At 38.0% G+C, this 27,006-nt stretch overlaps 1 protein-coding gene and 1 non-coding gene across 3 annotated transcripts in view; one reads left to right on the top strand and one right to left on the bottom strand.

Annotated features, from left to right (window-relative positions):
* The window catches only part of cadm2b (cell adhesion molecule 2b), a 123,997-nt gene extending 98,801 nt beyond the window's left edge, over positions 1–25,196 (bottom strand). For both annotated transcript variants that reach the window (XM_077565723.1, XM_077565724.1), the window contains exons 1-2: positions 24,947–25,196; positions 20,808–21,267 (exon numbers count right to left, since the gene is read on the bottom strand). In XM_077565723.1, coding sequence (XP_077421849.1) covers positions 20,808–20,871 — 64 coding nt within the window. In that variant the 5' untranslated portion in view covers positions 20,872–21,267; positions 24,947–25,196. The remainder of the gene's footprint in view (positions 1–20,807; positions 21,268–24,946) is intronic.
* Positions 25,197–26,933: 1,737 nt separating this feature from the next.
* On the top strand, positions 26,934–27,006 carry trnar-ucg (transfer RNA arginine (anticodon UCG)). The gene has a single exon. It is a non-coding gene; the product is annotated as a tRNA-Arg (tRNA).

Genomic DNA, 27,006 nt, shown 5'->3' with positions numbered 1-27,006 from the left:
GCCCTCATTCAACTCCTGCTAATTCAGAATCATCATCACAAACTTTTCACCACGTGTGACTGAAGGCAGGCTAGAAACCGACCGCTCAATTCAAGCAATTAACAAGCAATTAGCCGGCAGTCAACACCCTTTTAGCAACACCCGCCCTCCTAAACACCGTGCCTCCCATCATATTCACTTAACAGACACGTGTGAATTCAAACAATCAATCACACTCAAACAATCGCTATCGCTAAATAAACGCGATCTCCGCTAGACTCTGGAGTTAATATCTTGCTCGAACCGGCTGCTGCGTCTTCAACTTTTGGAAGCTTGCCCTGCAACGCTGATCACTCCACAGCTGTCAGCGAAACGTAAGAGTGCAACACGGTGCTGCTAGCGAGAGGAGGATTAGGGCCAGGGAAAAAAGAAAATCATTTTGGTGGGATTCTCAGAATTTTCATTTTAAAAGTCGGAATTCTCACTTTAAAAGTCAGAATTCGAAATCTCAGAATGTTCACTTTAATCACAGAATTCTTACATTAAAGTGAGCATTCTTACTTTAAAGTCAGAATTCTGACAAGTCTGACTTAAAAGTGAGAATTTTCACTTTAAAGTCAGAATTTTAAATCTCAGAATTCTGACTTTAAAGTGATCATTCTTACTTTAAAGTTCTGACTTTAAAGTAAGAATGCTCACTTTAAAGTCAGAATTCTGACAATTCTGACTTAAAAGTGAGAATTTTCACTTTAAAGTCAGAATTCTAAATCTCAGAATTCTGACTTTAAAGTCAGAATTCCGACTTTAAAATCTGAATTTAATCTCAGAATTTTCACTTTAATCACAGAATTCTGACAATTCTGACTTAAAAGTGAGAATTTTCACTTTAATCACAGAATTCTGACTTTAAAGTGAGCATTCTTACTTTAAAGTTCTGACTTTAAAGTTCTGACTTTAAAGTAAGAATGCTCACTTTAAAGTCAGAATTCTGATAATTCTGACTTAAAAGTGAGAATTTTCACTTTAAAGTCAGAATTCTAAATCTCAGAATTCTGACTTTAAAGTCAGAATTCCGACTTTAAAATCTGAATTTAATCTCAGAATTTTCACTTTAATCACAGAATTCTGACAATTCTGACTTAAAAGTGAGAATTTTCACTTTAATCACAGAATTCTGACTTTAAAGTGAGCATTCTTACTTTAAAGTTCTGACTTTAAAGTTCTGACTTTAAAGTTCTGACTTTAAAGTAAGAATGCTCACTTTAAAGTCAGAATTCTGACAATTCTGACTTAAAAGTGCGAATTCTCACTTTAAAGTCAGAATTCTAAATCTCAGAATTCTGACTTTAAAGTCAGAATTCCGACTTTAAAATCTGAATTTAATCTCAGAATTTTCACTTTAATCACAGAATTCTGACAATTCTGACTTAAAAGTGAGAATTTTCACTTTAATCACAGAATTCTGACTTTAAAGTGAGCATTCTTACTTTAAAGTTCTGACTTTAAAGTTCTGACTTTAAAGTAAGAATGCTCACTTTAAAGTCAGAATTCTGATAATTCTGACTTAAAAGTGAGAATTTTCACTTTAAAGTCAGAATTCTAAATCTCAGAATTCTGACTTTAAAGTCAGAATTCCGACTTTAAAATCTGAATTTAATCTCAGAATTTTCACTTTAATCACAGAATTCTGACAATTCTGACTTAAAAGTGAGAATTTTCACTTTAATCACAGAATTCTGACTTTAAAGTGAGCATTCTTACTTTAAAGTTCTGACTTTAAAGTTCTGACTTTAAAGTAAGAATGCTCACTTTAAAGTCAGAATTCTGACAATTCTGACTTAAAAGTGCGAATTCTCACTTTAAAGTCAGAATTCTAAATCTCAGAATTCTGACTTTAAAGTCAGAATTCCGACTTTAAAATCTGAATTTAATCTCAGAATTTTCACTTTGATCACAGAATTCTGACAATTCTGACTTAAAAGTGAGAATTTTCACTTTAATCACAGAATTCTGACTTTAAAGTGAGCATTCTTACTTTAAAGTCAGAATTCTGACAATTCTGACTTAAAAGTGAGAATTTTCACTTTAAAGTCAGAATTCTAAATCTCAGAATTCTGACTTTGAAATGAGAATTCCGATTTAAAATCTGAATTCTGGCTTTAATCTCAGAATTCTCATTTTAAATCACCGAATTCTGACCTTAAAGTCAGCATTCTCACTTTTAAAGTCAGAATGCTGACTTTAAAGTAAGAATTCTGTGATAAAAGTGAGAATTCTGCCAACCTTTTTTTTCCTCTTCACTGGCCCTAATCCTCTTCTGTATGTTTAGACTAGACAAAGTTATTTGTCTACTTCCAGTTTGAACAATTCTTCAGCTCAGTGTTCGGTCTGCATTCATGCAAAGACCTTGTATCCGGCCCTCCCTGCCCATTTAAGAGAAAACATGAACATTTATCAGTCAAAGTGCTCCCAACCTTCGGCACAAGTGTCGGACTTCATTTCCCGGCGGAACGCCAGCAATATGCTTGGCCGCCGGCTGCTTTTTATCTCTCGGCCCCGGGCCGCCAGCCGCTCGTAATTGGCGTGTCAGAGGCGACGACGTGTGTTTTCGCAACGGAACGCGCGCAGACAGATGGACCGAGGATCTGCGTTGACGTCCCGGCGATGTCGGGCGGGTGCGAGCTCACGCCGCGTTGGCCCGACAACAAAGCGGGCCCTCCGCAGCGCCGTCATCTGACATTCTGGCCCGCAAGCTGTTACGCCCTCACGTCGTGTTACATACGCCAGCGCACATTTCATTTGCACGTCTCCTGGCAGAGCACCAAGTGGACAAACGGCAACGGGAGCCTGACAAAACGTCTTGGTGATATGTCACTTTGGACTTTACACTTTGTTGACCGCGACATTAACATGCTAGGCAAGTACGACCGGAGGTTTGGGCTGGGTGATATGGCCTGGGATAAAATGCAAGTTTGTCAATTCTTTTATAAAATAGCAATTTAAAAACTTTTTTAAAAAATGTTTTTTACAGCTGAAATACGGTACAATATCACGAAAAAAAAGCCTCCCTTTTTTCTGACAAATTTTTGGAGGGGAGGTTTGTTTTATTATGTAATTTTTTTTTTTTAATAATTTCTGTTTTTCTGCATATTTTTGTCAGTTTTACTGAATACTTTTTTTTCTTAAAATGTTTTTTCTTTAACAGCTGAAACACGGTACAATATCACGGAAGCGTGTTGAATCCAATTGAAAAACAAAAAAAGCCTCCCATTTTTCTGAAAATTTTCGTGGGGGGGAGGTTTGTTTTATTATGTAATTTTTTTTTTTCAATTATTTCTGTTTTTCTGCATAATTTTGTCTGTTTTACCGAATACTTTTTTTTCTCAAAATGTATTTTCTTTAACAGCTGAAACACGGTACAATACCACGGAAGCGTATTGCATTCAATTGAAAAACAAAAAAAGCCTCCCATTTTTCTGAAAATTTTTTGGGGGGGAGGTTTGTTTTATTATGTAATTTTTTTTTGAATTATTTCTGTTTTTCTGCATAATTTTGTCTGTTTTACCGAATACTTTTTTTTCTTAAAATGTATTTTCTTTAACAGCTGAAACACGGTACAATATCACGGAAGCGTATTGAATCCAATTGAAAAATAAAAAAAGCCTCCCGTTTTTCTGATAAATTTTTGGGGGGGAGGTTTGTTTTATTATGTAATTTTTTTTTAAAAATAATTTCTGTTTTTCTGCATATTTTTGTCTGTTTTACTGAATGCTTTTTTTTCTCAAAATGTATTTTCTTTAACAGCTGGAACACGGTACAATATCACGGAAGCGTATTGCATTCAATTGAAAAACAAAAAAAGCCTCCCATTTTTCTGAAAATTTTCGTGGGGGGGAGGTTTGTTTTATTATGTAATTTTTTTTAAATAATTTCTGTTTTTCCTGCATATTTTTGTCTGTTTTATCGAATACTTTTTTTTTCTTAAAATGTATTTTCTTTAACAGCTGAAACACGGTACAATATCACGGAAGCGCATTGAATCCAATTGAAAAACAAAAAAAGCCTCCCGTTTTTCTGACTAATTTTTGGGGGGGGAGGTTTGTTTTATTATGTAATTTTTTTTAGAATTATTTCTGTTTTTTTGCATAATTTTGTCTGTTTTACCGAATACTTTTTTTTCTTAAAATGTATTTTCTTTAACAGCTGAAACACGGTACAATATCATGGAAGCGTATTGAATCCAATTGAAAAACAAAAAAAGCCTCCCGTTTTTCTGACAAATTTTCGTGGGGGGGAGGTTTGTTTTATTTTGTAATTTTTTTTTAAATAATTTCTGTTTTTCTGCATATTTTTGTCTGTTTTACTGAATGCTTTTTTTTCTCAAAATGTATTTTCTTTAACAGCTGGAACACGGTACAATATCACGGAAGCGTATTGCATTCAATTGAAAAACAAAAAAAGCCTCCCATTTTTCTGAACATTTTTTGGGGGGGAGGTTTGTTTTATTATGTAATTTTTTTTAGAATAATTTCTGTTTTTCTGCATATTTTTGTCTGTTTTATCGAATACTTTTTTTTTCTTAAAATGTATTTTCTTTAACAGCTGAAACACGGTACAATATCACGGAAGCGTATTGAATCCAATTGAAAAACAAAAAAAGCCTCCCGTTTTTCTGACTAATTTTTGGGGGGGGAGGTTTGTTTTATTATGTAATTTTTTTTTGAATTATTTCTGTTTTTTTGCATAATTTTGTCTGTTTTACCGAATACTTTTTTTTCTTAAAATGTATTTTCTTTAACAGCTGAAACACGGTACAATATCATGGAAGCGTATTGAATCCAATTGAAAAACAAAAAAAGCCTCCCGTTTTTCTGACAATTTTTTTTTTGGGGGGGGGGGTTGTTTTATTATGTAATTTTTTTTTATTATTTCTGTTTTTCTGCATATTTTTGTCTGTTTTACTGAATACTTTTTTGTTCTGTCATAAAAAAAAATATTCAAAAAAATGGGGGGGATATTAAGAAAAAAGTATTTATTTTTTTGATTAGTAGCAATAATGAGTCAAAGTATCCATACCCTCAAAAATATTCACCCTACAATACATAATGTATGTATTTAGATTGCAGGCATAGATAAAGGAAGAAAAATATTATAATATAACATAATTTCAACTAAATACATCATTTTCAGAGCAATGATGCATAATTTGCCACAGCACACTTGATAATCTCTTAAAGAATGTAGAGCGGGACAGCGGTTGGTAATCTGTATTGGCTAATAGCAATTTTGTAAAGCCCTTCACAAGGATATTTAGCCAGCAGAAAATGTGCATTTCTCTTTCTGCAAAAGTAATGAACATCCGATTTGATCAGGAGGCCAAAAGAAGAAAAGATGCAACAGCACGAAATAGATGATGCAAACACAAGCGCCTTCCCGACTGCCGATTCCCAGACGCCTTTAGGCGACGTTTACTCCGGGCGTGTGCCATCTGCCGTCACTGCGTTTGACATTCATTCCTCCCGCCAGACATCTGCAACTCACCCCCACACTCCGTGGCGGAATGAACTTTTACTGAGGAGAGGAGCGGGAAAAAAATGGATTCAATTAGAAAACAACCTTTTAAAAAGTTACTAATTCCAATTTGCATTCATCTCAACTGAATGCTTTCAGTCAATGCCAGACATTTTTTATGTTCAATTATGACACATTTGATCATATTATGCTGCATATTATCGCCGCCAGTGTGAAAAAGTGTATAACACACAAAAGAATCTCCTTTCAAATAGCAGAAAAATGTTCCCTCTGTGATAAGCTCTTTGAAATGGCACAGTGACAGATATTCGCCGCCCGGGATCCCGCAATACGCCGACATCTTGAACATGAGGCGGCGCTTATCCAATAGCGAGGACACAATTCGGGCCCCTGATGCAGTCAACGCCAGGTGAAGCTTTTGGAAAAATAGGTCGCAACGTGAAATTGGGATTGCTAGGAAGACGTGAAGGAATATGCAAATTTGAAGGGAAATCTTGTCCATTTTGTTGCAAAATTTATGGTGACATCTCAGCCATGGTCTTCACACGCAAAATGACAACATCTCAAATTGTTGTCAAGTAAATATGGTCGAAATTTAAAAGCCATCACTAGTTGTGAAACACCCCTGGAAAATAACCCTAAAAAGGCCACTTCAAAACGTACATACTTTTCGGAGACCGGCAACCATTCGGGGTCGGGGGGGGGTACACGTTTTCTCCAAGAAGTCTACACTCTTCATCAAACTCAATCATTGATATGGAGTTCAAATTACTAAGCGCAATTTCTGGAGAAATTGAGGCGGGAATGCTAAAAGCTAATAGCGGAATGCTAAGATTTGAATGCATGTGGAATGCTTATTTGAGTAAATTGCAAGTGGCAAAATGGCCGCCCCCTGAGATGGATAAAAGTGGCAGGATTTTGCTTCATAACTCATATTCCACAAATGTAATATTAATCAGAATGTCATGTTTAGACTAGTGAGGTCACGTATAACATATCGTTGTCAAGAAATGTTTAAGGTTGACTTCCACTTTAAGTCATGTGACTCTGTTGGTCATAAAGTGTCATCTACCAGCCAACCTGACATTATTTGTATCCATTTTAAAATGTTTAACATTTGGTCCTTTCGTATGCACATGTTGAGTGCATTTGTGCCGGTGGGCGGCATTGCACAATGTTTGACATTTATGACTCAGCGCTCTTCTGAGAGTTTGGACTTTACTTCCAGCCAGCGGCGGTTCACGACATCGTTTCTTGTTTCGCCCACGAAAAAACACGCTTGCTAGTCATTGCCAAAAATGAAGATGCACCTCAGTAGGTTTTGTTAATATCGTATTTATTTATTTTGACTATAACATCTTGTCAGCCAATAAAAATCAAAGTAATGGCAATATATTGTTGACGCTGAGAACGAGTGTGCATTTTGCTTTGGAAAACAAAACCAAGCGATGGATGAAGATTAGCATCGAGCAATTAGCATATGGCTTTTTGTTAGCTTGTGTGTAGCACCTATTGCATAACTTAAGAAAACTGTGTTTAAACTAAAGCTGCCCAGTTTATTGATAAATGGGCAGATAATAAACAAAAGCTAGCATAGATAGATAGATAGATAAAACTGTTATTTTATGATTATTTGATGAGTCAAAGTACACTTTGCAAAACACATGGACATTTTATTATCTTGAATTGAATTTGTTTGTTTTGTGCCAATGCCATTTACGCAGCAACCAGGGAGACAATGTGAGTTTAATTGACTTGATCATAAGAGTCAATGTGTTTATAAATGACGGCAAATCAGGAAAGTGATCAATGCACGACGACCTACTTTTATCTTCCTGCCATTTACTTTTTGAATGTCACAGATGATGCAAAAAAAATAATAATGATAAAAACTCTCAGAGGCTTTCCAAACAAGCCAAAAAAAAAAAAGGAAACTAATTAAGACGCTGACATTTCAGACCACAGAGAAGTAGTCAACAGTGAAAAAAACGACAATAACAAATAATCGTAATCATAATGTGGGAGAGCAGATTTGCCACTTTGGTTGCATCCTACCATTTCTGCATTTTAACATTAGCTGCAGATTTTTGGATCCACAAAATCCACAAGGTCACTGAACAATCATTCATGGGGTAGACTCAGATATAAAATGTCAAAGTTGCAGCTAAAACCAACACAAAAGTCTTCCCTGTCTGTAAATTCTGCTCTGAGCACAAATAACCTCTTTTTTTTCTTTCTGGATGTGGAAATGAATGTGGAAGTGATGGCACTTTTAATGCTGAAATAGAAATGCTCTGTTCTAAATTTACAATAAAAAAAAAATTCTAGGTTTTCATACTCTTGTTAGCAAAAGTGGAGAGAAAAAAGTTCAACTAATAGAAATAGTTCAAATGAATTTTTGACGTCTATAGCCGTCAATGGCAGTGAATGAGTTAAAAAATGCCACTAAAGATGTGCTGCCCAATAATGGGCCATATATACAACAACACAATTAGCATTTCTGGCACAAAAGTGAAGTGGTGCTTTTCGCCGTCATCCAAAGTTGTGACTTCTTAAAGACGAAGGAACTCACTGTTGTGTTGGCAACTGGTACTACAACGGCGGTGGAAAGTCCATATATTCAGCAAGACAATTTCAACAATAATGTTAATCCCACCGCTAACTAATGCCGGCTAATTTACTAGCATGGAGAGATAGTAGCCACTTGCTGATATATTGCAAATGTGTCAAGTTGTTTTTTTCTCAAAATTATGAGAGGAAATTTTGTGTGAAATATTTTTAGATCCAAAATGTTCAACATAACCTGCTGACAAAAATATACCTAAAACTAGACAAATAAAATGATGTTTCCTTGGACTAAAAGACAAAAATGCTAGATTTATAGTCAACTAAAAACGGACTAAATAAAAACAGGTTGAGGTTGACTAACTATGATAAAAACTAACAAGTGTGATTGAAACTGGACTAATAGTGAGACTAAATTTAAAAATGGCGGACAAAATTAGCACTAGTTAGCTTGCCACCATAAGCGCAAACATGAAAATGGTGCGTTCATAGAGTCCATTGACCCAATTAATCAACAGGTAAGGCAACGCTTCGTGCTTCCAATGCAAGTCTGTTGGCTTTGTGGAACCTCCTGTGTTTGAACGATGACATTTTTTTTTTGTGACTAAAGCATCCATTTCCCTAACATTTTGCTCAAATTCCGAATTGTAAGATCTCAGGGGGTCTTTTACAGCCGCATTTACATTTCACCAAACAAACAGACAAAAAGACATCAAATTCCCCATTCAGATTGTCAGATTAGGAAGTTTCGAAAGAGTTTCCTGAAAAGTTTTCAACCTTGTCAAAAACTTCACAGCGTCAAAGTGCGCACTTGCGACAAAACGAAAGCCAGCGTTCACGTTCGTCTGTCAGTGTCTCCTCCCTAATTGGGGAATAACTTCAAATGAGTCCTCGAGTGACAAAAATCTCGGGTGACAGTCGAAAAAAATAAAAAGGGAAAAAAGACCATAAAAGGGAACAAAACATTGCGGCGCTTCCAAGTAAATCACCTTTTTAAGTCGCTGATATTGAGGACGGAAGCGCGGAAAACGTGATCACCTGCCAAGAGATTAGGATAACAAATCCTGGCTGTCGGTATCCCGTCTTGATGCGATCGGATGTAACGCAAAGAAGCGGGAGGTGATGAAGGGATTTGCTCGTCTTACGGCAGGAAATGCGTTTCTGGTTCGCTAATACTCGCTAATAATTCACATGCTTCGCGTTCTAGCCAGCAAGTGGATAAACATGCTTTAAAAATGACTTATCAGCTCATTGTCTGTGCTCCAAAAAAAAAAAGGACATTAATGCTGCTCAATTCATCATTAGACATTATTTCCCAATAAATGACAGTTTCTTGCAAATTTCTAATCTAATAAGCATGTAAATCTCAAAATAAGCCCATGTTGTGCCGTCAGACTTTTAACAGGAAACGCTAGCCAGCTTCTCTTAATTGAAATATAATATGTTTCTTCCTCTCGGAATGTGCCAGAATGTTAAAGTATCACACCAATTACGGAGAACCAGTGTACGAGTGCGAGTGCTTTTTGACACAGTGGTAGCGTGCTCCGCCAGTCGTTTCCATGGTTACCTTTAATTCGGTGTCGTAATAGGATAACAATACAGTATAAAGAGAAAAGTTTCCATAATGACACACGTCACGTCCTTAGTGGGCAAAGAAGGATCGTTGTAGTAGCATTCAGGCGCACTCAGCGCTAATAATTAACATTAGCACATTAAGGCTAAAATTTATTCAAACTGACGTGCAAAGGTGGCACAGCCTTTCATATGAAGTGGTCTTCCTTTGCTCCTAAAACTTGGCATCTTTTAGCCTTCACAAGTGTATCAATATCAGGCATCAAATCCTGAACAACAGCCAGTTTCAGATGTCATTTAACTCATTCACTGCCATTGACGGCTATAGACGTCAAAAATTCATTTGAACTATTTCTATTAGTTTAACTTTTTTTTCTCCACTTTTGCTAACAAGAGTATGAAAACCTAGAAAAAAAAATATTGTAAATTTAGAACAGAGCATTTAAATTTCAGCATTAAAAGTGGCATCATTTCAATGTTTTCCACTTTTGGTAACAAGAGTATAGAACCTAGAAAAAAATATTGTACATTTAGAACAGATAGAAAAGTTGTGATTAATTGAGTTTAAAAATTTTAATCACATAACTTCACTAGTAATCGCCTGACGCCCCTAATTTTTAATCATCTTTTCTTCTTCTTTTTTTTTTTTTTTTTTTTTTAAATCGCGTCAGGCAATTACATTTTTTTATTGTAATTAATCGCATGACTTCAATCGTTAATCATAAATTTTATATCTGTTTTAAATGTACAATAAAAAAAATTTTTTTAGGTTTTAATACTCTTGTTAACAAAAGTGGAATAAATGACATAACTTATTTTTTTGTTAAATAAAACAATTAAATAAATAAATATTTACCTCGAAAATAGACCACTTTTTTCATTCATTACATTTTTTTTTATTTTTTAAATAAATAAATAATAATAAATGCCTTTTTTTGTTTTGTTTTCAATTTTTTGCTTGGAAAATGTATAACCATTATCCTGTGGTGGTGTTTTTTTTTTTTTTTTTTTTTTTTTTTTAAAGCAACCATGAAATTTGATCAATCTATCAGAAACATCCTGCAACGCAAACCAGCTGCACTGGAAAATTGACATTAATGGTCATTGGTTACACAAGCACTCTCCCTTTGACCCGCCTCACATCTCCAATTACACCAAGTCCAACCATTTCCAACAACCTCAGCTGAGGTCAGCCCTTGTGGATTCTTTTTTCTTTTTTTTTCAGGTCAGGACTTTGAGAAATTGCTTGAAAGACATCTTGCCACCTGACTGCCGTTAACTTGCAGCAGCCTGCACAAAAGCTTTTGGACAATTTTGTTTTTTATGGTGTCTTTTCCTCCCGCCGGCAACGCCGCAGACACAAAAGCCTCCGGCGAGTGTGGCGCGTCCATTTGTAAAAAGCCGGCAGCTTCCCGCCGTCTCGCTGTGTATTTATGGGCCGATGATGGCGGCCCCCGAGGTTGAGAGTGGTCATTACGTGGGGGGGCTTGCTGCAGCTCCAGCGGTTAAGGTCACCTGGAGCACAGCAGATGTCGGCATGCACTTCCACTGAATGCGTAATTATGTTCGCCTGAAAAAAAAAAAAAAAGGCGGGTCAGCCCAAAGTGGGCGCTTTTTGGTCTCAATGGAGGCTTCGCTATCCTCACTTGAAGTATTGAGTGACTTTGGGTACTCGGGAACTCAAAAACATAAAAAATATCACAGTTGTTTGGGTACTTTGCTAATCGCTGGAGGGTCTCGAGACGGCATAAATACATACCGTGGGTTTGTGATAAATTAACAAGCAGCCACGTGATCACGTTCATGCAAAGTTAATGTCAACAACATCACTTAGCGCCAATCGAGAGGCAACATTCAGTTCCGGCCGTTTTCCTGCTTTGAAATAGTGAAACTGCAAAACAAAACACACCGCCTTCAACGGACGGAATGATATCCAGGACAAACATAGATCCTCCATAGTGTTAAAATGTGTGAGACTGTTGAGTAGCAAGGGTAAGCTAACGTTAGCATGTGTTCACTTTTTTTTTTTTTTTCTTCCTACCAGACCAATTTGACAAAAGCATTCGTAAAAGTGATTGCTAAATATTCTTCAAAATACCAAATAGCTTTTGAGCACACTTTCAAACAGCTTTTTTCTCTTGATGACCAATTTACATCTCAAATATAAATAACAAATTAATAAGTTTTAAATCAGCTTTTTTTTTAATGATTTTTAAACAAATTTTTTTTAACTCATTCACTCTCAGCTATTTTCACTGAAGCAATCCCGTTTGCTCCCGGCTGTAATTGGATTTTGACTGATATTGCAAGGCCCACAGAATATTGTGATCTATTGCTAAACACAAACAAAAACGTGGAACCTACCAAAAGAAAGATTTGAGTCTCTTCTTTCATCAGGAAAAAAAATAATATTATATATCGGTTTCCATTTTGCAGCAATTAGCTTTAAAGTATATCTAAGTTTGATCATTATTCACAAATGAAGATTTTTTTTCAGATTACATTTTACTGGATATTACTAGTATCTTTTCTTTCTTATAGAAGCATTTTGGAAAAAGTTTCCACCCCTTTGCAGTCCTTATATTGTGTAATTTACAATAATGGTTGTTAAAAATGTCCCGCCTCTCATCATTTTTCTTCTCTGCCAACGGGCTGTTTTTGTTGCTGCTGTTGTTGTTATTTCCCCTCCCTGCCTCCGAGGCTCCATCTTCTCCTCTTGTTCCTCCTCGTCTTTTTCCCCCCCATCGGTATGCAGCTGCCGTGCGGACCACGGCTGATCCCTCTTTATGAGGACATGCGATTCTGGGCTTTTATCTCCCACCTTGCCTTGCAAAATACACACGCCTGCATTCACTATCCTAACTTTCATCTATCTCCAATATGGCAAGCCTTGAAAGAGGAAGAAGTCAAATGGGAGAGCTATTTATTAGCATGAAGGAGCTTCTTTTGCTGAGGATTTTGCTTTGTTTTTCGACATTTCTCCGTACAACCTTTGCTCTCAAACAAAAAGGCTTCATCCCGATGAAAATGTGTATTTTAAGGGATCCAAACACAAACGCCAGGAAAAAAAAATTAGCCCCTGATATAATTTTCAGTGAAATTGGGTGGACATGTCCATCATAACAGGACACATGGAAAATAAACCAGAGTTTTTTTTTTTTTTTACTTAGATTGAAGTGGCCATTTTGGGCGAATTCCAGGGCTCATACTTTGACAAACTCCACCAGGGAATTTGCCCAAATGAGCCACAATTGGAAGCGGGTTTCCTAAACAGATGGGGTAAAGATGCTAAATTGCCAAGCTTTTTGCCTAAATGTGGGCTGAGCATGTTGTGAAAGTTTGACAATTATTTAGATGAAAGAAAATTGGGGCTGGGGTGTAAAAATCGGCCAACACCAGTTTTAACCGATCAAAGTGAAATTGGGTGGACATGTCGATTGTAACAGGACACACAAAAAAGTCTCAAGGACCCATGTTCGCAAATGAACCTGGAGCCTGCTATTTTGGTTTGAATCCACCAAATTCCACGGCTGGTGATGAGGGAATTCACCCAAATGAGTTCCAATCAGAAGCTAAATTGCAAAGCTTTTTTGCCGTAAGTGTTATCTAATCAATTGAAAGTGGAAAAAAAAATGGCGGTTAGGCAGCACTCAATTGTCAACATCATAATACTCCAATTATTTGACTGGTTGCCATCAATTCCACTGACTGGCCCAGCTACAATTAACATCTCTTAAGGTTGAAAATACTAGTGACAGATACAAATAATAATAATTTTGTTGAAAGAGTCTGGGGACAGAGTGTGAGAGAGAAAAGTGAGATGATCACATTGGCTAAATGAAATTCGCAGGCTCATCCATTATTGGGCACAAAACCCCACTTGAGCAGGGATGAGGGCCAAGAGAGACTGGGAAAGGTCAACATTGCAAACGGCATGAAAAGAAGCATCACAAATGTCACTTGAGGAGCAACGTCGAAACCGAAGAGGGAATTTCAACAGCTCACACAACGCACAGGAATCTTTGAGGACCTCTGGAAATGGACTAAATGAGACAAAATGGTAAAAAAAAAAAAAAATCCTGTCTTTTTAGTCTTGAGACTTTTTTAGCATCAACTACGACGCCATTCTCCGGACATGTGCCAGAACTGAAAATCATTGGTCATCTATCTCATGTGGTTCCAATTTAGGAGCAATCCAACCCTGGAAATGACTCAAATGACCCTAAAATGGCCACTTTAAAACAAAATTCTGGATTTCTGATGTCTTTTTAGGCATGGATCCTTGAGACATTTTTGTGGGTCTACTCATGATAGACACGACCACCAAATTTCATGATGCCAAGTCAAACTGCAGATTTGTTTTTCAAAAATGACAATATTCAGCAAAAGTCAGCATTATTATCTGTAATATTAATGACAAATCTCCTGTATTGACCGTGTACTTAACTCATTCACTGCCATTGACGGCAATAGACGTCAAAAATTCACATGAACTATTTCTATTATTTTCCCACTTTTGTTAATAAGGACATGAAAACTTTTTTAAAAAAATTGTACATTTAGAACAGATATAAAATTTGTGATTAATCGTGAGTTAATTATCAAAGACATGTGATTAATTACAATTAAAAAAAAATTAATCGCCTGACGTGCCTAATTAAAAATAACACAATAAATATAAGGGGCGTTTAATCGTATGATAATTTTACATCTGTTATAAATGTACAATAAAACAAATCTAGGTTTTCATAAAAATTTTTAATGAAATGTTAAACTAATAAATAGTTCACATTAATTTTTGACGTCTATAGTCGTCAATGGCAGTGAATGAGTTAAGTTGGTATTTTCAAACTAAAAGTGTATTACAATGAAAAATTTTATTCACCTGACGTGATTAAAAAAAAGATTTAAAAAAATTAGGGGCGTCAGGCGATTAAAATGTTAATTGTAATTAAACGCATGACGTCACTAGTTAACTCACGATTAATCACAAATGTTATATTTATGAACAATTAAAAAAAAATCTAGGTTTTCACTCTTGTTAACAAAAGTGGAAAAAAAATGTTTAACTAATAGAAATAGTTCAAATGAATTTTTGACGTCTATAGCCGTCAATGGCAGTGAATGAGTTAATAATGCGACCAGCGTTAATGGTGCAACTTTTTTGCACGTCTCCGATGCTAAGCTAACATTTAAAGCTGTGTGTGTGCGTGTGTTGATGTGAGACTTATATGCGACAGCCTAGAGGCTTCACTCTCACAAGTTCATTTGACAGACATTTTCCATACAAACACACGCACGCACGCACGCACGCCCTCACAGAGTCAGAAGATGAAACACAAGTGCATTTTCTCAGCTATCAAGTGGCGTTGAAAAGTGCCACCCTGCAGTATACGCTCCCAGTGAAAAATTACTCAGCGTAGGTGGCAAAGCAATACCGCAAATGTAGAAGAAACCGTTTTAAACCACAACAGCAGTCAGTGGAGCGCGAAAACCGCAGAGATTTTTGGGGGACACTTTCTGCATTCACCAGCGCACCATCTGCTTGTTTTCCAAGCTAACGACTAAAAACTTATTGAACATTCCTGAGATCGGTAATGTAATGCAGATGTTTTATTCCTACAAAGTGCTCTATAGTTAATATAATTGTAAGCAATTGTGAAATGAAGATGGAACATTACCATTTCACTAAAATATAGGAACGTAACAACTATGTAAAACCTATTATTTAAGCAGTCACTTTTTTTCATACCACTAGAGGGAGCTCAAATGCCACACGTTGGGCTTCCACGATTTCAACAATACATCTTGTCCTCAAGGCATGCAAAAGAAGACCTTAAAAAAAAAAAATCAGCAGTGCACACACTAAGACAGTAGACGACGGAAGGAGTGTTATTTGTTATTTTCCTACACAAGACTAGCCGAAAGTCAAACAATAACGACATAATTTGTCAACGTCTGCTAGCTTAATGCTAAGACACAAAGGAAAGCACAATAGACAGGCCAACAAAACTAGCATCAATGTTGCGGTAGTTGCAACCCTTAAATGAACACAAACGGTGCGACTACGTAACGATACTACAGGCGTACATTCTTTATCCTCTGCAAAAAACAACTAATATTACGGCATCTTAATCGAGTCTCGTTTCATTTATTATGATGCCTAATACAGACGATGAGGCACGCGCAATGCCAATGAGCTTTCAGATATGATGCACAAACAACGTTGGCAGGCTACTTCCTGTTTCATACGGGATAACAGAACAAACGGTCCAATCACATTGTGACAATAAAGAGCAAAGCAGTAGAAGACAAGGGAAAATGTTTTTTCTTTTTTTTTCCCTGCTTAGAAACAGCACAATGAACAAAAATAATAATTACATACAAGTGTTCACCAAATGCGAACCAGATATGGTAAGAAGAGCATTCCCTTTAATGAGACGATAGAAACAGCAACAACAACAATTTTCTGACTTCATGGAGCTGATCGATCAGCTAATCAGTCAATCATCCACTTGAGAAAATGAAACAAAGCTCCATTAACTAAGGTACATTTCAACTCTTGTGTGCTATTTGTGTCGCTTGCTTTTATGAACCATTTTAACTAGGGGTGCACAGAGTACAATTTTCCTGATTTTTGCCAATACCGATTTTTTTCATTACAAGAAATGAAAATCCTATTAGTCAGCAGAAGAGGACAGTGGCTGACTTTTTCCAGACCTGTGAGGAGGGAGATGAGATTGGTGGAAAAGATCAGTTTATTTTGAAGGGATCGGCCGATCACCACCGATCTTCAAAAATTCAGGAAATCGGGAGCCGATAAATCGGCTGGCCGATCGATCGGCGCGCCCCTAATTTTAACTGTGCCAGTGTGAATGCAATGAAGTTCTTGAACAGCACTTGAACAGTTTTCTACCCGACGACGTCAATGATCAACTTTTGGACAAGGACGCAATTTCATGTAATATTCTCGGCTTCTATAAGAGGCATTTAATGGCTTATGGCACTCTAATAGAGCAACTAAATGACACAATTAGTTTTTAATAAGTGGAGAGAGAAATTTTACTGAACAAAAATATGAACGGAACTCATTCTGTTAGATTCTGATTAGTTTCCTGCCCAAAAATGGCCACAAACAAGCTAAAAGCGTTGAACAAGGTCTAAGGATTCATTTACCCTGTGGGGGGGGGGGGGATTATTCCACCTTGACCTGCAGTTTCATGTTTGTGGTTAGAAGACATGAGATATCACTTTGGCCTCCCTCACGTGAGTAAGACGCTGTGATGCAAACAAACCCGTAATCAATAAAATGTGCAGCAGCAGAACTCCTAAAGGCTTTGACCGGCACAAAATAGACGACGTGACACGTTGAGGATAAGCAGTTAATCAATGCAGCACTGAGCACGTTGGGGGGGGGGGGACACACCACTAATAGACTATTCATATTGCTACTCAATCTTTATGCAATATTTTGTGTCCACAATGTCCACTGCTCGCAATAGACGATGTCTCATTTGCTCAACGGATGTTTGCTATTTGATTTTATGTTGTTGAGGCTTCAAAACGGCATGAAATGTCCTTTTGCCAAAAACACAACAAACACATGTGAGGGTGCTGCCAAAAGCACAACAAACAGCCTCGCTAAGATCAATATTTACTCAGATCCCTTGTGAATGCACAGTTTTGGGAAGTAAACAAAAACACATACACATAATACTCATTGATATTCTTCACTGTTTTTATTTAACACGTAATTGAAGATAGGAAAGAGGTTTTGAGCCAGGTCATGTTTACCTTGTAAAAATATCGCTTTGGCGCCATCTGGCGGCCAAGCAACTGCTGAAGGTTGAACTGAAGGGAGGAGCTTCATTTTGGCAAGCCTTAGCTTTTTCTGGTGGAAAAAAAAGTGCTTTGCTGCCATTTTGTGGAATCTATAGACCATTTCAAGCTTTTTTGTGTGATCTCAGATACTCGTACATGGTTCCAATTAAGGCCGAAATCATTCATCGAATAACTAAAATAAACAGATTACAAAAAAAGTTTGGCACAAAATATGTCTTGCATCATCACAGTGATCATTTTTTCACAATGACTAATGGTACAGATGCTCACAGCCCTCCGTTTAGAAATAAGCCGCCACGATGAGCCATAAAGAAACCATATAATAACAGTCAGGGTTAGGGTTAGGCACACCTACAAGCTAACGGAAACATTGCTAGCTAATTCAATATAGCCCTCAAAGCACTTCCAGCCACTTTACTGAACAGAGGCGACACATCCAGGTCCAGAAAGTAGAAACCCTGCCACAGTTTGACCCGGGTGCTAGCTAGCTAGCTCTATTGGTGCTCGTTTACCTGCTAGGGAGCTAGCTAGCTAGCTAGCATCAGGGGCTAAAGCCAAACTGTGGCATTTAGTCCCAGGTGCTAGCTAGCTAGCTCCATTGGTGCTTATTTACCTGTCAGCTAGCTAGCGAGCATCAGTGGCTAAAGCCAAACTGTGTCAGGGTTTTTTTTATTTCTGGACCTGGATTTGCCACTTCACAGCTCGCCGCTTCCCAGAGCAGACAACAGCCAACTACACTCTCATCCGCTGACGCACATGTCACTCACCGGGGCAGACCGTGCCTTTTAAAGCCGCAAACACTCAACGTCACAGATACTACGATCTACTGAGGGAGGATGACGACTCCAAGTGGGCGAAAATAATACCTGCACCTCATATACATGTTGTTATTGTATTGTTGTTTAATAATTTAATTGAATTAAATTATTTTTATGGGGTTATCTGTACGTATAGTTGGTTGTAAAACTAGCTACGGTTCTAGTTCAAATTTGGTGGCAATTGGAGTAGTTGAGGATTCCTGGAAAATACTTTTATGTGTTTCTATTCAGGCCCCTGTTGCAGATTTCCTATTGATCAGTGCAACAAGCTTCAGGGGCTGATTTTATTTCTTCGTTTTGATTCCAGATGGCACATCCAAGCCAAGTTGAATGGAATTCAGCAGGATGAAAATGCCCTCAAATTTGGCGGGTTTTTGAGTATTGGAAGCCCTTTAAGTTTTAAATGGCCATTTATCTTCTCTTTTGGGGGGCTTCCTTTAGATTCAGAGTAAGTATATATATATATAACGGCTTCCATGAAAAACCAAAACAACTTGAAAAATGGCCGTTCATTCATCCACCCAATTTTCTCAAGCTAGAGAAGACGGCCACAATAGCAAGAGAGTTGTGCATATTTACTCGCGTTTGGAGCATCAAACGTGGCTGTTTAAAGCAGCAACTCTCCAGATGCAAAGCGGGTAGTCACAGCAGGAGGCGGAAATACTTGGAAGTGTCATCAGGCCACATCTGGATGGGAGGCCGGCTTGAAGCAGGCCACGGATGAGAAAGAAAAAAAAAATAGGCTGCACTCTGCTCCCCAAAAGCACATCAAGGTCATATTTTGTCAAGACAGATGTCAATAGTAGATATTGGACTAGTTTAGTGCATCAACAGCACCTCTGCTGGCTGCAGACAACTACTGCATTCTATTTAATAACGATGTGATTAATCAACGATCAATTCCACATAAATCAGGGGTGTCCAAACGTTTACATCTGAGGGCCACTTACAGAAAATCAGAAGGACGCAAGTGCCACGTAATGTTATGAAGATAAATTGTGTTATGTCCTAAAAAAAATATTATTATTTTTTTTACTAATAATTTATTTGTGTTTTTGCATATCTCGAAAAATGCTACAGTATATAAACCAATTTATTTGTAATCATGGCACTTATTTTTTTTGACACTCTCCCTTTCTAAAGTTGTTTTGTTTTTTGTAGCTGTGTCACATGCCATTTTTAGTCACGGGCCAACTGAAAAAGGAACGGCAGGCCGCAAATGGCCCCCGGGCTGCAGTTTGGACACCAATGACATAAAACAAGAGTTCTGAATGATTCTTTCATCAATTATGCCTTCTTAAGTTGGTCTTTAGTATTTGTTTTCTCTCTTAATATGTTGAGGAAGGTCTTGCATTATTTTTCAATGTCACTTTGTGTATCAGCGTTACTAAAAAAAAAAAAAAAAAAGTATGAATAAAATAATTAATAAAATATGTATGAATTATATTAATGATGAAATATGTATATAAACACACACACACACACACACACACACTATAATAAAAATACTAACAATTAAATACAAAAATAAAATGAGCTACATGGACTCTTTAAATAAAATAAATCTTGTATATGTACAAATAAAGAATAAAATCGTATAAAATTAAAATACTAAGTACAAAATTGTCTTTATCGAAAATGTGTACATAAAAGTATATATTACTTAATAAAAATTACAAATATATTACAATTGACAAATAAAATATTTGCTCAAAGAATATGAAAAATATAATCCGCTAAATAAATAAATAAGCAGTTAGTTAACTCTAAAACAAATTAATATAGAAATGAAAATACACACCCCAAAAAATCTATTTTGCGAAAAATGTTGCAAATTTTGTTGAGGATTGGTGTGACAAGTTATAGTCGAACCTCAAACGCGCACGTCCGAGTTGCTGCGTGCACACGCACCGTTTGCGGTTACCAGGGGCGGCGGCTGTGCGTGCATGAGCAAGGATGGGACCAGCTACACTATGGAGGGGCGGGGATCGCGGTATTAAGGTGGGGTGGGGCGGCAGGGAGGTCATATGGGAGTGGGGGGGGTATTTTTTTGATTTCTTTGGAGACTTTTGCCATTGAGCAAGGGGGTACTTGATTACACATACAAACATTCCAGGAGCAGCATCAGATTGCTGCACACTAATTTTCCACACAAACAGGTAAAGCCAATGAAATATGCCAAAGTGTGCATTACCAGTGCAACACACACACACACCTCTGCTGGAGGTGACTGCTGCAGTCACAACAACACGCATAGTGAAACACAAAACACACAACTTCTTCCCCCCTGCGAACACACAAACTTGTGTCGCCGCAGTGTTTCCACCGGGAGCACGCCGCAACTTCCGCGCATTCCAGTGCACACAAAACAGATGATGGAGAATTGGAACAGGCGTTATTTAAAAAAAAATTATTTTGGGGGGGGGGGGGGGGTCTCCACGCACATCAACACACACCACACCCCGGTCTTGCAGCATCATCCTCAACGCATGCACTCACCTCCAAAAATGCTCGCGCCCAGGCTGGAGAGGAGGAAGAGCAGGTGCCGCTGGACCATCATCATCTTCACTTCTCAAGTGTTACGATGCCTTGTCGTGTCTTGGCGCTCCACGCGTGGGGAACGGAGAAAGGGGTGAGGGGGGGGGCTCACTTATCCAGACGGAGGGATGCGCAGACTTTACATGGATGAACTCTGACTGGTGATGATAATGATGATGATGATGATGCTTGAGAGGAGGAAGAAGGAGGAGGAGGAGGAGGAGGATGAGGGAGGGGGGGCAGCCGGTCCTCTTCTGGAGCAGGACGAGGCTGACTGCTGGTTGGCAGCATGCATGTGCAGCCCGCGGCTCCCGTGCTGCTCGTTGATTGGATGACGGGGAGGAGACAAAGCTCCGCCTACTTGTGGGCTAATGTAGTGGTTCTCAAACTGGGGTTTGCGAGCCATAATGTGGGGGGGGGTCTGCAAAATAATTTGCAATAAATTATTATTTGACACTTGACAGCAATAAAAAATACTTGACATATCTTTGATATATCCTGGAAGTTGATGATGGCAAATGCTGTTTCGCTCTGTTTCAATTCTGCTTTTTTTTGTGGATGCAGCAGATCCTTCTCCCGTAAATTTGCCAAGAAGACAGCATTGTAAATGCAGAAATAATTTTGCTTCTTGAATTCTGCCTAGCAACAAGAGGCCAATTGTACACTCTAAAAACAGTCGGGTCAAAAGTAACCCAATTAAGGATTAAAACAAAATGGACCAATCCACTTTATGTAGAGGATCAGTCCATTCTTGCCCCTGCATAGTTGGGTTATTTTTAGATTTATTTTACTGTTTTTACAGTGTATGTTCATAAGTGAGTAAAAGTAGATTTGAACAGCGATATCTCATCTTGCTTACAAAGAATAAACTAAGCTAGCTTGTATATAAAAAGCTGAACTTTTATTTAGAGAATTCTAATTTAAAAATTTAAAAAAAATGGTGAAAACTCAGCTGAAATTTTTCTTGGATGAACTTCATGGAGATTATGCGTTTCTCATTTTGTTTGACCTGACTGCAGCGCTTGATACGGAGGACCACGGTAATTCGTTGGCTTGTTTGCAGCGCCAGGTGGCCATTGGTGGTAGTGCTCTACAGTGGTTTAGTTCCTATTTGGTAGGCAGAACTTTTTGTGTTAGCCTTGGTTGCTCTAAGTCCCACCCTGCCTCACTGTCGTTACGTATTGGGGTTCCGCAGGGCTCACTTTTAAGGCCGCTGCTTTTTTCCATTGTATTTGCTACCACTGGGTTCCATCTTAAGGAAGTATGGTATTTCCTTTCACTTCTATGTGTCTTACTGTGAGATCTGTCGTGCTAAACAATCACAATGCATTAAGAGCCCCACCCTTGATGTTTCCAAGTAAACAATTGTATGGTCGTAATGATAAGACAGCGCTAACATACATTGTTTCATAGGTAGCATTTGATGTTTCTTTTGTTTTCTGGTCGTTTGGTAGCCACACGAGACTTATCTGTTCTCACCAATCTAATAAAGTGGTTAAGAATTGCCCTTCAGGGCCTCGTGGGATTCAATCTGTACCATCGTGACTGTGGCGGCTCTCCACCGCTGTGAATCATAAGCGAGCTATACGATGAGCGTGTGCGTGACTCGCTATAGTGCCAGGTTCAAGGGGTTAACTGTACTGAAAGCGTTGATGGCTCCATAGGGAGGACGGAGTTAAAAGGCTGAAATGCAACAGCACGCCAAGGAGCTGATTAGGTGGGAAAAAAAATCATTTTTGCATTGTGGGTCAATGAGCAGTCAGTTAATATATACACCTTTTTTTTTAAATACATATTTTTTAATCTTCTGCTGGCTTTGGTCTATTTGTTTTCTTGTTAAAATTTTAATTTACACTTTATTTGAAATATATTGACCTATCAGTTAAATAGGTAAGTGACTAAAAGGTGGGCAGAAATGACTATTTTGATCATTTTTGTTGTGCCAAAGGAAGAAAAATAACATGAGGGTTGAAAGATGAATGCGAATTGGGGCACAACAATTTACACACCAGTCCCTCAAGCAGAAACCAAGCTCCACTGCTGAGCCCATATGAACCCATTGTTCCCAGAAACAGCAGCACCTACCAAGCCACATAAACAATCTCCAGTCTTGTAAACGACTATGGAAGACGAGCTTGTGTTATGTGAAGACACTATCTTCATGTCTGACAACTCCTGGACATTCAATAGTTTTGTGTGCCTCCATATAAGTTTGACCAAGCAATTCATGACTGACCAACCAATTGACCAACTAACTAACAAACCATCTGACTCACCAACCAACCAACAGCTGACCAAACAACCAACTAACAAGCTAACCAATGAATCAACCAACAACTGACCAACTGATAAATGTCCAACTAATCAGCTAGCTGACTGACTGGTTGACTAGTTGAACAATTAACTGACCAGCAGCTAACAAAGTGAGCAACCATGTGCACAGCCGACTAATTAACCAACTAAATAACTAATGGACCCACTAACCTTTGACTAACTAACGAACCAAACAATGACAAAATACTGACTAATCAACTAACGAACCACCTAGCTCACTAACCAACCAACAGCTGACCAAACAACCAACTAACAAACCGACTAACAAGCTAACCAATTAACCAACCAATTGATAAATCACCAACTAATCAACTAGCTGACTGACTAATTGAACAATTAACTGACCAGCAGACAACGAAGTGACGAACTATGTGCACAGCCGACTAATCAACCAACTAAACAACTAATAGAGTCACTAACTACCTAACCAACCAATGACTAAATAGTAACTAATCAACTCACTAACCAACTGATTAGCCAACTAATGAACCAACCAAGCAAATGAGCAAGTCCATATCCAATTGAATCAACCAACACTTCACCAACCCGTGACTGTCAACAGCCGAGTAACTCACTAACAGCCAACCAAACAAACAACTACGGGCAAAACTAACTGACACACTAATTAAACGGCTAAATAATTAAATGACCAACATGACCAACTAAGTGCACAGCCAAGTAATTCACTAACTAACTTACTGAGTCACTGACCGACTAACTAATCAAAAAAATACTAACCCATCAACTATATAACCAACTGCTGAATCAAGTACCTCACAATTCACTAGCTAGCCAACCAGGCAACCAAGTGACAAATTAACCAACACCTGACCAACCTACGAGTAACTAGGTCCACAACTGAGTAACTCACTAGCCAACTAACCAAACAACTAACACCTACTAACCAAGTGACTGAGTAACTGGCTAACTCAGTTGGGTTAGCACTCAAAAAGGCCGCACTACTTGGCTGCAAAATTAAGCTGTCACAACTCGTCACGTTTCTTCGCTCCTGCTGACCATCTGCTCTCCTTGGCGACTTCATTGTACGCTTCCTCCTCCTCCTTCCTGACATCTTTTACACAAATACGACGCTGGACGCACAAAGGTAAAACTGCACAAGTGACACTCTGCCATTTTGTTTGGCAAGTCCACAAACACATTTTAGGTCATACAGCAGGTGGAAGAAATCATTGGAGAAATGCGATAATGTACTTACGTGGACAGTGGTCACTTGAGATACAAGTTTGATTCATTTATCTTTCCCTATTGAAATGAATGGAAATGGCATCAATCCATTACAGCCCCCGACTTAATTGATAGCCCAAAAAGGTGAACTACCGTGCAGTGTTTGTTTGTAACAATACAAGTGCGAGGAACATGTTCTCAGATACCCGGTCCATACATCTGTGGTTGTTCTAAACACTTTGTTGACTTAAATGCGGAACACATATTGTAGTACAAATCTCCTTTTTAATTGTTTACATTTTTTTTCAGTACTCTTAAGTAACTGACTTGTAAAATATACAGTTTACCGGTTATATATCGGTTAATTGTTGCCATATGTACACATACAAGTCACAAATGTAGGATTCTGCTAACGCCCACCATGCTAACTGCTGTCTGGCCTTGAGGCTAATTTCACACAAAGAAACATAAAAACTCCAAAGCTCTACTCTACAATATAATTTGGAGCAATTAATAATCAATAGTTATCTAATAACATGACAAAAACATACAAACTATTAAGCAAAATATAGTTTACTCACCAGAAATGCTGATTATTTTTTAGATAAAATCCACTTCCTGTCTTTAAGCTAGCTGTAGCACCCATATATGCTTGCTGTCAAAGTACAGAATAAATCCTTTTCCAGACTGAAACAAGCCAGCCGTCAGCGGTGTTAGCCGATCTATCCTCACAATGTCCGTTTTTTTCTTGGAAAGTCCATCCTGAAAAAAATAATTGTAATCATGTCCAGCACCTCCTCTGGATATCAACCTTCCATGCACAGTGCAAGACTAATTAGCTCAACAAATGAGAGGACTGAAGAATAGTGACATCACTTTTCAAGCAAGCTAGCAGGCCTTGTTTGGTCAATCTGAAATCTGATTGGTTAAAAAAAACAAAAAAAAAACAGCCATTGCTAATTGTGTGCTATGTGTCAAGGAACAGTATGGCATTGAAGGCCCTGGGCAGATTACATTGACGTGGCAGTTTATAATCTGAAATCTGATTGGACAAAAATAAAATCTTTTGGAAAAAAAAGTAGTAATCTCATTAGAATAAATTTGTACTTAAATCAAAGTTACATTATTATTGAGGAAATGTAAGGCCACTTTTCAAAGGTAGTTGTCTAATGAGAATGAAGTCCTGTTTTTACAGCAAAACAAAACGATTAAAGTAGGAGTAAATACATTTCAAGCCATATTTTATGTGATGTCAACCACTAGAAAATGATTATTTATTCTAACCACTAAATGTAATATAGAGAGTTGCTATAGTGTTTTATTTGATGTATAGTAGCTTCTAGCAACATTGCCTGAGTGTCCTTCATCTTGGTAGAGTCCATTCATCTCGACTTTTGCTAGTACTGTACAAGTTCCATATTTTATGTTTTTTATTTTTTCACAATTTACAAATTTATATTGAATGCCTGGCCTGTTGACATTTTGTTATTTCTAACAGCCGTCCACACTCTTCCTTTCTCCCGAGGCCGTCGTCTGGCCTCCACTTTGAGCGTATTAAGATGTCCGCTCGCCTCAGCTTTTCAGAATGACTAATGACTTTGACTCTCTTTGCAAACCGCTAAAAGACGACCGTAAAAAGAAAAGCTGAGTGATGCACCACTTGCGCTGCGGTCAACACAACAACTTTTCCCCACAACTTCCATTAGCAGCCTTTTATTTGATGTGTGTTTTACAAACAGTTCAGACACAAATGTTGCCAAAGATCAGCAACTACATGTTTTTTTAGCCCGAGATTTTGTTTTTGAAACAAAAATTCTGGGCGTAAATTCACCATGCATCGGCGATGCATTATTCAGGCACGGATGAAAATTTGATCAAGGAAACATGATGACTGAGGTGCACGCAATTACAGGCCTTGCTCGCATCAAAGTGAACTAAAAGTGATATAAATAAGTGATGCCATGTAAGAAAATGCAAGTAAAGACTCCATTACAATCCAGATTATGACTGCGTGGCTTAATGGACAAGGCGTCTGACTTCGGATCAGAAGATTGAGGGTTCAAGTCCCTTCATAGTTGTGTCCTGAAGAGATGATAGATAACATTTTGTAGCCTATGAAAATGTTAGGTCAGGACAACCCTCATTAGCTAATCTGGCTAATTTGCCCACCTTGCTAGCATTTTACAAAAATGTTGGCACTAGCAGTGCATAGTTGGCCTCGTTATCTTAGCGAGCTAACCAGATAACAAGTAGGGCTTACGTTATTAGCATAATGCAGCATTTTTGTTAACAAGCTAAGAAATCCAGTAGCTAAATCTAGCTAGCCTCGGTCGCTCAGCTGGCAAAATTTAAACATAGTCAGTATTGTGGATTATTGCTGTATAATCGTTGCTCATGCGCAGGATGGGATTTACCAATAGGCAAACACGGGCAATTATCGAGGGGGCCCTGAAGTTTCCAGGAGCCACTAAAGTCAAAAAAGAAAAAAAAAGGCTTTTGTCAACAACAAAAAAAGTGCTTATGAAAACAATTGTTTGTTTGTTTTTCCAGCAAAGACGACAGTCACTTGACTGCGTGGCCTAATGGACAAGGCGTCTGACTTCGGATCAGAAGATTGAGGGTTCAAGTCCCTCCGTAGTTG

The sequence above is a fragment of the Vanacampus margaritifer genome, chromosome 5 (genome assembly GCF_051991255.1).
Source record: "Vanacampus margaritifer isolate UIUO_Vmar chromosome 5, RoL_Vmar_1.0, whole genome shotgun sequence".
Taxonomy (NCBI): domain Eukaryota; kingdom Metazoa; phylum Chordata; class Actinopteri; order Syngnathiformes; family Syngnathidae; genus Vanacampus; species Vanacampus margaritifer.
The sequence above is the reverse complement of the archived record's forward strand: the minus strand, read 5'-3'. Positions and strand labels throughout refer to the sequence as shown.